This window comes from Triticum dicoccoides, chromosome 7B (genome assembly GCF_002162155.2).
Source record: "Triticum dicoccoides isolate Atlit2015 ecotype Zavitan chromosome 7B, WEW_v2.0, whole genome shotgun sequence".
NCBI lineage: Eukaryota > Viridiplantae > Streptophyta > Magnoliopsida > Poales > Poaceae > Triticum > Triticum dicoccoides.
The window spans coordinates 730,067,252-730,080,162 of record NC_041393.1 but is presented as its reverse complement, the minus strand read 5'-3'; the positions used below and the strand labels follow the sequence as shown (position 1 = coordinate 730,080,162).

The 12,911-nt window shown below is 46.3% G+C and overlaps 1 protein-coding gene across 1 annotated transcript; it reads right to left on the bottom strand.

Moving 5' to 3' along the window:
• Positions 1 to 2,126: 2,126 nt before the first annotated feature.
• Positions 2,127 to 4,518, bottom strand: LOC119337705 (bidirectional sugar transporter SWEET6a-like). The gene is made up of 5 exons (XM_037609865.1): positions 4,351 to 4,518; positions 4,046 to 4,262; positions 3,772 to 3,933; positions 2,689 to 2,808; positions 2,127 to 2,576 (listed from the first exon to the last, which is right to left on the bottom strand). The coding sequence occupies exons 1-5, from the start codon at positions 4,428 to 4,430 to the stop codon at positions 2,424 to 2,426; spliced, it is 732 nt and encodes a 243-aa protein (XP_037465762.1). The 5' UTR covers positions 4,431 to 4,518; the 3' UTR covers positions 2,127 to 2,423.
• Positions 4,519 to 12,911: the final 8,393 nt, after the last annotated feature.

Below are 12,911 nucleotides of genomic sequence, written 5' to 3'. Positions count from 1 at the left end.
TCCGCCGCCGCAACCTTTTGTACCCGTGAGATCCCATCTAGGGGCCTTTTCCGGCGTCCTACCGGAGGGGGATTCGACCACAGAGGGCTTCTACATCGACACCATTGCCCTTCCGATGAAGTGTGAGTAGTTTACCACAGACCTACGGGTGCATAGCTAGTAGCTAGATGGCTTCTTCTCTCTCTTTGATTCTCAATACCATGTTCTCCTCGATGTTCTTGAAGATCTATTCGATGTAATACTTTTTTGCAGTGTGTTTGCCGAGATCCAATGAATTGTGGATTTATGATCAGCTTATCTATGAATATTATTTGAATCTTATCTGAATTCTTATATGCATGATTTGATATCTTTGTAATTCTCTTTGAACTATTGGTTTGGTTTGGCCAACTAGATTGATTTAATTGCAATGGGAGAAGTGCTTAGCTTTGGGTTCAATCTTGCGGTGTCTTTTTCCCAGTGACAGTAGCGGCAGCAAGGCACATATTGTATTGTTGCCATCGAGGATAAAAAGATGGGGTTTTCATCATATTGCTTGAGTTAATTCCTCTACATCATGTCATCTTACTTAATGTGTTACTCCATTCTTTATGAACTTAATACTCTAGATGCATGCCGGATAGCGGTCGATGTGTGGAGTAATAGTAGTAGATGCAGAATCATTTCGGTCTACTTGACACGGACGTGATGCCTATATTCATGATCATTGCCTTAGATATCGTCATAACTTTGCGCGTTTCTATCAATTGCTCGGCAGTAATTTGTTCACCCACCGTATTATTTTCTATCTTGAGAGAAGCCTCTAGTGAAACCTATGGCCCCCGGATCTATTTTCCATCATACAAGTTTCCGGTCTACTATTCTTGCAATCTTTTACTTTCCGATCTATAAACCAAAAATACCAAAAATATTTACTTTATCGTTTATCTATCTCTATCAGATCTCACTTTTGCAAGTAACCGTGAAGGGATTTACAACCCCTTTATCGCGTTGGGTGCAAGTTTGTTTGATTGTTTGTGCAGATATTAGGTGATTTGTGCATTGTCTCCTACTGGATTGATACCTTGGTTCTCAAACTGAGGGAAATACTTATTCTACTTTGCTGCATCATCCTTTCCTCTTCAAGGGAAAAACCGACGCAAACTCAAGAAGTAGCAACATGCCATACTAAATAGAGTTTTTTTCACCTCCTCCTTGGTGAACTCACTTGTGAGGAAGATATTATCTTCCTCATTAAGCTTTTCATCCTCTGACAATGTTTCAGGTGAAAGGTGAAATAGGTTTCCCCTAGCCGGCCAAAAAAGGTCCTTATAGAATGTGGTCGCATGATTCAGAAGGTTTTGTGTGCCTTCAATAGTCACCTCTCCTGCTGTGAAGGAGTGGATAGTATTTTTTTCGTTTTCTACTGTTCGCTACCCGATGGTAAAAGGTAGTGTTCCGGTCTCCTTTGAGCAACCATCGCTCACCGGAGTGTTGTAACCAGAAAAGTTCTTCCATGATCAGGAGCTCATTCAGTTCCGAGTTAAGGGCCATCCTTTTTTCATATAACTCCAGATCAATGGGTCCATTTTCCTCCAATCTCTCAATTTCTTCCAACTCCTCCTTAATACACTTTTTCCTCTTCTTGGCATGTCCAAAGGAATGGGAACCCCATCCTTTGAAGTATTTCTTGATATGTTTTAGTTTTATGTTAAGAACATCAATGGGATCGACGGCGAAAACATGTTGCTCATTTGTCTGTCCAAATGAGCAATGACAACCAAAATTCAAGTACAAAATCAGGAGATGCGTACAAAATGTACAGACCAAAAAAATGCCATACAAACAAAAAAAAGCTTGTTTTTGGTACTCTAAAAATGGAGGCAGGGCTGTGGCCCTTTTTCTCTAAAACAAAAAACACGAGATCCCTGTAAAATTACTTGTAGACGTCGTTTTTCACAGGTTATCGTGGCTCAGCAACAGGGTTGCCGTCGCGTTCCCAAGCCAGCATGGTGGTGGTGGTGTTAAGGGAACGGAAGATAAACGTGGTTCCACAAAAACAACCACGGCCTAAACAATTAAAAAGCTCCACAGTAATCCATGAAGATATTGTATCATCGCGTAAGAATAGATTCAGAGAGTACACATACGAGACAAGCGTGGTGTAATTATTATTCGGGACAACACAGCTACATATATTAAGTTCCAGGTTGCGCCTCTGCATGAATATAGTTCTAATTTGCACGAGGGCAGACGACAGTGGTTCACGAAACGCACACTCGATCAAGACTAGCTAATTATAACGAAGACTAGCACACCACACTTGTTGAAGCATCGATCATCCGGAATTTAACTACTCAAAATGTTTAGGGCTAAAATCTCGGCCGCCGGCCGGACTAGAATCACTTGGCGACGGCGGGCTTGCTGCTGCTGCAAGCCAATGCTTATCTGTCCACGGTGACCGAGACGTTGCCGGCTCCGGCGGGGTTGCTGGTGGGCAGCTCGACGCTCTTCTCCTCCTTGGGGGTTCTCTTGTAGTAGCAGCCGTAGAGGATGAGCTGCATGAGGCCGAAGAAAGCGCCGAGGCCATTGGGGATCTGCATGCATGCATGGCAGTTAGATCGATGAGACAGAAAAATCTAGCTAGCTGGGTTTAATCGGTATACTTGTTTGAGATGTGTATATGTATGTATGTATGTATGTACTGACCGTGACGTAGAGGTCGAACTTGATGAGCGCGTAGGCTAACCAGCAGCAGCCGTTGAGGAAGTTAACCAGCGACAGGGTGAATGGCATATACTCCACACTCTTGGTCTTGATCACCTTACCCTGCAATCAAGTATCGCAATCTTATCTTAGTAGTGCTTACATCACCAGGTAATAAGAGCACACGTACGTACGTACGTAATTAACAAGGCTTACTCATTGAATTCCTGATCTAAATATAATGAGTAGGTACACAAACTCACTGGTTAATTAATTAACATCACAACTCATAGATTTGGCAAGAGTGAAGGATCACAAGAAGCAAAAGAGAACATGCACGCAATATATCCATGCATGCATCCTCGGGGCATTGGCACATACGTTTGTGATGAAGTGCTGGATCACATGTTTTTAGTCATGTCACGAACGGCTCTTCCATGCGATTGCGGACCCGTCACTCCAACAGCTAACACGAGATTTTGGCGGCCGGGTGCAACAGAAAGTTTGGTTGGCTGGCTATAGCTATTTACACGGCATGCAAGTCCAGATCCACAAGGAAAGGACACGCAGGGGTTGCGTTACCTTTGAGCTTTTTTGACCAAACATGTGCACACAAAACAACATCTTGTGAAATAACTTGGATGTCTGAAGTAGATCTACGTAAGTTGAACAGCATGCATCTTCTAAAATAATTTGGGTGTGTGAAGCCAGACCCGTACGTGAATCTAGCCACAAAATACAGAATATGTACACAAGGCAACATCTTGTCTCGTAAAATAATTTGTGTGTGGAGAGTACATCTACTGTGTGAGGTGAGCAGCATGCATTCATCTAGCCACTCAAAGTAACTCGATCAAGAGCTAGCAGATTAACCACGCATGTCTTCTAAACAATGCATATTATCACTCCATACGACCAGAACGGCATGCATTAACACACAACTAACAAAGTTCAAAACAAATGAAACGAAATAAAATAACAGCTGCGCCTCCAGAATTAAGAGCAAACGGATCAAGGGCTTAAAGCATGGATCAAAGAGTGCACACGTACGATCGATCCATGAGGAAGGAGGGTGTAGGTACGTACCATGATGGTGAGCGGGGAGGCATACATGATGGTTCCGAAGATGACGCAGAGGATGCCGACGATCATGGAGCGTTTCTCGTGGGTGTGGGCACCGAGGAGCACGCCGAGCACGACGGCCACCATGAACACCGCCTCGGCGGCGAGCACGCCTATCATCTTCAGCTGCAAGCACGGAGGCACGCACGCACGGGCATGGGTTAGGGCCAGATCTTGTTCTATCTAGACGAAAACCAACGGGCGAGGGGATTAGATTTAGGGATGTGGTAGTACGTACCCGCTTGTTGTTGGTGGAGTAGAGGAAGAAGATGATGAGGTAGGAGCCCTCGATGACGAGCCCGATCCCGTTGATGGTGACGACGAGGATGCTGTTGGGATGGACGATGGGGAGGCCGTAGAAGACCCAGAGCATGCAGTTGAGCAGCGTCGCCAGGTAGGGGTCCGGCTTGAACTCCTCCACGTCCTTGGCCTTGATGATCCGCCAGAACGTCGGCCTGCAACAAGCACCATCCATGCATATAGATTACTCTAGACTGTCTACAAAAGAGGCGGCGGATTAGAGGAGGGGGGATGGGGGCTTACGTAGGGGAGAGGAAGAGGCCGAAGGAGATGACATTCCCGATGATACCGACGACGTTGCGAGCTGCGTCGGCGGAAACCATCTCGCTCGGGTCGCCGGGGCGGAGGAGCTGACGCGCTTGAGGAAGGAGGAAGGGTTGGTTGTGGGTTGGGGGCGAATGGGCGATCGGGGCAGAGGGAGGCGGAGAGTATATAGGCGCGGCGGCTTCGCCTTCCCAAGTTATCGTTGGAACTGATCTCAGTCAAAACTAATTAACTAACCGAGAGAAAAGGGCGGGAGGGATAAGCCTTGATCTCTCTCTCTCTCTCTAAGTTGCCCTGATCTCAAGGGCGCCCTATGTCTGGCATTGTAAGCGAGACAGGAGCGAACCCCATGCTGAACGGAACCCCGGTTGGGCCGGCTCACGCGCACTGGAAAGACCAGCCTGGTTTCTGTTTTGTTTCTTTCACGTTTTTATTTTAGTTTTTTTCTTTCTTTTTTTGAGAGAGGAATTTCCAATCTATTCATCAATCATGTCAGTATAGAGGTAATACAAATTACAACCAGGTCTATGTACCACCTAGCGACGACTACAAACAGTGGAGCGAGCCGATGGCGCGCCACCGTCATCGCCCCTCCATCATCGAAGCCGGGCAAACCTTGTTGTAGTAGACAGTTGGAAAGTCATTGTGCTAAGGTCCCAAAGGACGAGCACACCAGAGCAGCAACCATCGCCGATGAAGGGAGTTATAGATTGGAAAAATCAAGCCTGAAACCACACGAATGAAGACGAACAAAAACTGGATCCAAATGAGAACAGGGTCCCTCCCGCCGGCGGGAGGCCAAGATCCTCCGCACCTCCACAGGCCAAATGCCATCGGAGGCGGGGTGGATCCGCGGCGGCGCCAACGGGAGGAGGAAGAAGACTTTTCTTTGCTGTGTGGATACTAAAGGAAATATGCCCTAGAGGCAATAATAAAGTTATTATTTATTTCCTTATATCATGATAAATGTTTATTATTCATGCTAGAATTGTATTAACCAGAAACATAATACATGTGTGAAAACATAGACAAACATAGTGTCACTAGTATGCCTCTACTTGACTAGCTCGTTGAATCAAAGATGGTTAAGTTTCCTAGCCATAGACATGAGTTGTCATTTGATTAACGGGATCACATCATTAGGAGAATGATGTGATTGACTTGACCCATTCCGTTAGCTTAGCACTTGATCGTTTAGTATGTTGCTATTGCTTTCTTCATGACTTATACATGTTCCTATGACTATGAGATTATGCAACTCCCGTTTACCGGAGGAACACTTTGTGTGCTACCAAACGTCACAACGTAACTGGGTGATTATAAAGGTGCTCTATAGGTGTCTCCGAAGGTACATGTTGGGTTGGCGTATTTCGAGATTAGGTTCTGTCACTCCGATTGTCGGAGAGGTATCTCTGGGCCCTCTCGGTAATACACATCACTTAAGCCTTGCAAGCATTGTAACTAATGAGTTAGTTACGGGATGATGTATTACGGAACGAGTAAAGAGACTTGTCGGTAACGAGATTGAACTAGGTATTGGATACCGACGATCGAATCTCGGGCAAGTAACATACTGATGACAAAGGGAACAACATATGTTGTTATGCGGTTTGACCGATAAAGATCTTCGTATAATATGTAGGAGCCAATATGAACATCCAGGTTCCACTATTGGTTATTGACCGGAAACAGTTCTAGGTTATGTCTACATAGTTCTCGAACCCGTAGGGTCCGCACGCTTAACATTACGATGACAGTTTTATTATGAGTTTGTAAGTTTTGATGTACCGAAGGTTGTTCGGAGTCCCGGATGTGATCACGGACATGACAAGGAGTCTCGAAATGGTCGAGACATAAAGATCGATATATTGGACGACTATATTCGGACACCGGAAGTGTTCCGGGTGATTTCGGAGAAAATCGGAGTGCCGGAGGGTTACCAGAACTCCCCCTGGGAGGAGTATTGGGCCTTATGGGCTTTAGTGAAGAGAGAGAGGGGCAGCCAGGATGGGCCGCGCCCCCCTCCCCCTCTGGTCCGAATTGGACTAGGAGAGGGGGGGGGGGCGCCCCCCTCTTTCCCTCTCCCTCTCCCCCTTCCTTTCCCCTTCTAGTAGGAGTAGGAAAGAGGGAGTCCTACTCCTACTAGGAGGAGGACTCCTCCTCCTTGGCGCGCCCACAAGGGTCGGCCGGCCTTCCCCCTTGCTCCTTTATATACGGGGGCAGGGGGCACCCTAGGACACACAAGTTGATCTTCGTGATCGTTCCTTAGCCGTGTGCGGTGCCCCCCTCCACCATATTCCACCTCGGTCATATCGTTGCGGAGTTTAGGCGAAGCCCTGCGTCGGTAGAACATCATCATCGTCACCACGCCGTCGTGCTGACGGAACTCATCCCCGACACCCTGCTGGATCGGAGTCCGGGGATCGTCATCGAGCAGAACGTGTGCAGAACACGGAGGTGCCGTACGTTCGGTGCTTGGATCGGTCGGATCGTGAGGACGTACGACTACATCAACCGCGTTGTCATAACGTTTCCGCTTTCGGTCTACGAGCGTACGTGGACACACTCTCCCCTCTCGTTGCTATGCATCACCATGATCTTGCGTGTCCGTAGGAAAATTTTGAAATTACTACGTTCCCCAACAGTGGCATCCAAGCCTGGTTTTATGCGTGTTATATGCACGAGTAGAACACAAGTGAGTTGTGGGCGATACAAGTCATACTGCTTACCAGCATGTCATACTTTGGTTCGGCGGTATTGTTGGATGAAGCGGTCCGGACCGACATTACGCGTACGCTTACGCGAGACTGGTTCTACCGACGTGCTTTGCACACAGGTGGCTGGCGGGTGTCAGTTTCTCCAACTTTAGTTGAACCGAGTATGGCTACGCCCGGTCCTTGCGAAGGTTAAAACAACACTAACTTGACGAACTATCATTGTGGTTTTGATGCGTAGGTAAGAACGGTTCTTGCTCAGCCCGTAGCAGCCACGTAAAACTTGCAACAACAAAGTAGAGGACGTCTAACTTGTTTTTGCAGGGCATGTTGTGATGTGATATGGTCAAGACGTGATGCTATATTTTATTGTATGAGATGATCATGTTTTGTAATCAAGTTATCGGCAACTGGCAGGAGCCATATGGTTGTCGCTTTATTGTATGAAATGCAAACGCCCTGTAATTGCTTTACTTTATCACTAAGCGGTAGCGATAGTCGTAGAAGCAATAGTTGGCGAGATGACAACGATGCTACGATGGAGATCAAGGTGTCGCGCCGATGACGATGGTGATCATGACGGTGCTTCGGAGATGGAGATCACAAGCACAAGATGATGATGGCCATATCATATCACTTATATTGATTGCATGTGATGTTTATCCTTTATGCATCTTATCTTGCTTTGATTGACGGTAGCATTTTAAGATGATCTCTCACTAAATTATCAAGAAGTGTTCTCCCTGAGTATGCACAGTTGCCAAAGTTCGTCGTGCCCAGACACCACGTGATGATCGGGTGTGATAAGCTCAACGTCCATCTACAACGGGTGCAAGCCAGTTTTGCACACGCGGAATACTCAGGTTAAACTTGACGAGCCTAGCATATGCAGATATGGCCTCGGAATACGGAGACCGAAAGGTCGAGCGTGAATCATATAGTAGATATGATCAACATAGTGATGTTCACCATTGAAAACTACTCCATCTCACGTGATGATCGGTTATGGTTTAGTTGATTTGGATCACGTGATCACTTAGATGACTAGAGAGATGTCTGTCTGAGTGGGAGTTCTTAAGTAATATGATTAATTGAACCTAAATTTATCATGAACTTAGTCCTGGTAGTATTTTGCAAATTATGTTGTAGATCAATAGCTCGCGTTGTTGCTTTCAAATGTTTATTTTGATATGTTCCTAGAGAAAATTGTGTTGGAAAGATGTTAGTAGCAATGATGCGGATTGGATCCATGATCTGAGGTTTATCCTCATTGCTGCACAGAAGAATTATGTCCTTGATGCACCACTAGGTGACAGACCTATTGCAGGAGCAGATGCAGACGTTATGAACATTTGGCTAGCTCAATATGATGACTACTTGATAGTTTAGTGCACCATGCTTGACGGCTTAGAATCGGGACTTCAAAGATGTTTTGAACGTCATGGACCATATGAGATATTCCAGGAATTGAAGTTAATATTTAAGCAAATACCCGAGTTAAGAGATAGGAAATCTCCAACAAGTTCTATAGCTAAAAGATGGAGGAGAATCGCTCAACTAGTGAGCATGTGCTAAGATTGTCTGGGTACTTCAATCGCTTGAATCAAGTGGGAGTTAATCTTCCAGATAAGATAGTGATTGGCAGAATTCTCTAGCCACCATCACTAAGTTACTAGAACTTCGTGATGAACTATAGTATGCAAGGGATGACGAAAACGATTCCCGAGCTCTTCGTGATGTTGAAATCAACGAAGGTAGAAATCAAGAAAGAGCATCAAGTGTTGATGATTGACAAGACCACTAGTTTCAAGAAAAGGGCAAAGGGAAAGAAAGGGAAACTTCAAGTAGAATGGCAAACAAGTTTTCACTCCCGTGAAGAAGACCAAAGCTGGACCAAAGCCTGAAACTGAGTGCTTCTACTGCAAAGGAAATGGTCACTGGAAGCGGAAATACCCTGAATATTTGGTGGATAAGAAGGATGGCAAAGTGAACAAGGGTATATTTGATATACAGGTTATTGATGTGTACCTTACTAGTGTTTATAGTAGCCCCTGAGTATTTGATACTTGTTCGGTTGCTAAGATTAGTAACTCGAAACAGGAGTTACAGAATAAACAGAGACTAGTTGAGGGTGAAGTGACGATGAGTATTGGAAGTAGTTCCAAGATTGATATGATCATCATCACACACTCCCTATACTTTCGGGATTAGTGTTAAACCTAAATAAATGTTATTAAGCTTTTGCGTTGAGCATGAATATGATTTGATCATATTTATTGCAATACAGTTATTCATTTAAAGTCAGAGAATAATTGTTGTTCTGTTTACATGAATAAAACCTTCAATGGTCATACACCCAATGAAAATAGTTTATTGGATCTCGATCGTAGTGATACACATATTCATAATATTGATGCCAAAAGATTTCAAGTTAATAAGGATAGTGCAACTTATTTGTGGCACTGCCGTTTGGGTCATATCGGTGTAAAGCGCATGAAGAAACTCCATAAAGATGGATTTTCGGAATCACTTGGTTATGAATCATTTGATGCTTGCGAACCGTGCCTTTTGGGCAAGATGACTAAAACTCCGTTCTTTGGAACAATGGAACGAGCAACAAACTTGTTGGAAATAATACATACTGATGTATGCAGACCAATGAGTATTAAGGCTCGTGGCGGGTATCGTTATTTTCTGACCTTCATAGATGATTTGAGCAGATATGGGTATATCTACTTGATGAAACATAAGTCTGAAATAGTTGAAAGATTCAAAGAATTTCAGAGTGAAGTGGAAAATCATCGTAACAAGAAAATAAAGTTTCTGCGATCTGATCGTGGAGATGAATATTTGAGTTACGAGTTTGGTCTTCAATTAAAACAATGTGGAATAGTTTCACAGCTCACGCCACCTGGAACACCACAACATTATGGTGTGTCCGAACGTCGTAACGGCACTTTGTTTGATATGGTGCGAGCAATGATGTCTCTTACCGATTTACCAATATCGTTTTGGGGTTATGCATTAGAGACAGCTGCATTCACGTTAAATAGGGCACCATCTAAATCCGTTGAGATGACACCTTATGAACTGTGGTTTGGCAAGAAACCCAAGTTGTCGTTTCTTAAAGTTTGGGGTTGCGATGCTTATGTGAAAAAGTTTCATTCTGATAAGATCAAACCCAAATCAGAGAAGTGCGTCTTCATAGAATACCCAAAGGAAACTGTTGGGTACAACTTCTATCACAGATCCGAAGGCAAAACATTCATTGCTAAGAATGGATCCTTTCTAGAGAAGGAGTTTCTCTCGAAAGAAGTGAGTGGGAGGAAAGTAGAGCTTGATAAGTTAATTTGTACCTTCTCCCGAATTGGAAAGTAGTTCATCATAGAAATCAGTTCTAGTGATTCCTACACCAATTAGTGAGGAAGCTAATGATAATGATCATGAAGCTTCAGATCAAGTTACTACCGAACTTTGTAGATCTTCCAGATTAAGATCCGCACCAGAGTGGTACGGTAATCCTATTTTGGAAATCATGTTACTAGACCATGATGAACCTACGAACTATGAGGAAGCGATGATGAGCCCAGATTCCGCAAAATGGTTTGAGGCCATTGAGGGAGTCCTGGACTAGGGGGTGTCCGGATAGCCGAACTATCATCTTTGGCCGGACTCCTGGACTATGAAGATACAAGATTGAAGACTTCGTCCCATGTCCGGATGGGACTTTCCTTGGCGTGGAAGGCAAGCTTGGCGATACGGATATGTAGATCTCCTACCATTGTAATCGACTCTGTGTAACCCTAACCCTATCCGGTGCCTATATAAACCGGAGGGTTTTAGTCCGTAGGACGAACAACAATCATACCATAGGCTAGCTTCTAGGGTTTAGCCTCTCTGATCTCGTGGCAGATCTACTCTTGTACTACCCATATCATCAATATTAATCAAGTAGGAGTATGGTTTTACCTCCATTGGGAGGGCCCGAACCTGGGTAAAAACATCGTGTCCCTTGTCTCCTGTTAGCATCCGCCTAGACGCACAGTTCGGGACCCCCTACCCGAGATCCGCCGGTTTTGACACCGACATTGGTGCTTTCATTGAGAGTTCCTCTGTGTCGTCAACTTTAGGCCCGATGGCTCCTTCGATCATCAACAACGACGCGGTCTAGGGTGAGACTTTTCTCCCCGGACAGATCTTCGTATTCGGCGGCTTTGCACTGCGGGCCAATTCACTTGGCCATCTGGAGCAGATCGAAAGCTACGCCCCTGGCCATCAGGTCAGATTTGGGAGTTTGAACTACACGGCCGACTTGATCTTCGACGGATTCGAGCCACAGCCAAGCGCGCCGCACTGTCTCGATGGGTATGATCTAGTTCTGCCGCCGAACAGTGTCCTGGAGGCCGTACCAGCGTCCGCTCCGACCCTTAGTTCAAAGCCGGTTTCGCCGATCGAGGATGAGTGGTTGGACACCACCTCGGGGGCTACGATCTCTACGGCGATTGAGCCGAACACCATCCCTGTCCTTTGCAGATCCCGTGACTCCGAGGTGCCGGACTCCGAACCTCCCGCGCCCCTGCCAGTCGAGTCCGATTGGGCGTCGGTTATGGATTTCACCGTCGCGGACATCTTTCAGCACTCGCCCTTTGGCGATATCCTGAACTCATTAAAGTCTCTCTCTTTGTCAAGGGAGCCCTGGACGAACTACGGTCAGGAAGGTTGGGATTCGGACGACGAAGAAATTCAACACCCACCCACCACCCACTTTGTAGCCACTGTCGATGATTTAACCGACATGCTCGACTTCGACTCCGAAGACATCGACGTTATGGACGACGGTGCCGGAGACGATCAAGAGCCAGCGCCCACGGGGCACTGGAAGGCCACCTCGTCATATGACATATACATGGTGGACATCCCAAAAGATGGGAATGGCGATGGAACAGCGGAGGATGACCCCTCTAAGCAACAACCCAAGCGCCGACGTCAGCGGCGCCGCTCTAAATCCCGCCACAGCAAAAACAGCGATTCCGGCACGGGAGATAATAACACCCCGGACAGTGCCGAAGATAACCCCCTCCAGCAGGATTCAACACAGGAGGAGGGAGAAGCCAGCCCTCATGATAGAGCGGCAGACAGAGAGGTAGAGGACGATAATTATATGCCTCCCTCCAAAGATGAGGCAAGCCTCGACGACGACGAATTTGTCGTGCCTGAGGATCCCGCCGAACAGGAGCGTCTCAAATGCAGACTTATGGCCAGGCGAGTAGCCTCAAGAAAAAGCAGCAGCAGCTTAGAGCTGACCAAGACTTGCTAGCTGACAGATGGACTGAAGTCCTTGCAGCCGAAGAGTACGAACTCGAACGCCCCTCCAAAAGCTACCCCAAACGCAGGCCGTTGCCTCGATCAGAGGAGGAAGCACCCGCATCACCAGCGCACGACATGGCAGACCGGCCACCCCGTGGCCGCGACAGAGAAGCCTCTCGGCCCTCCGCTCAAGCCACGCCCCGACGCCGCTCAAAAAGTACCAAGGCACGGGAGAACGCGCCGGACTTGCGAGATATACTGGAGGATAAGGCAAAGCAAACAAGATCGATCTACAGATCGCGTGGGCACCCAACGACTCGGGATGATTACCGTCACGCCGGATACAGCAACCCCGGCCGGGCCGAACACAGTAGACAAAGCTCATATGAGCTACGTCGTCATATAGCCCAATACAGAGGCGCCGCACACCCACTATGCTTCACAGATGAAGTAATGGATCATCAAATCCCTGAGGGCTTCAAACCCGTAAACATCGAATCATACAATGGTACCACAGAT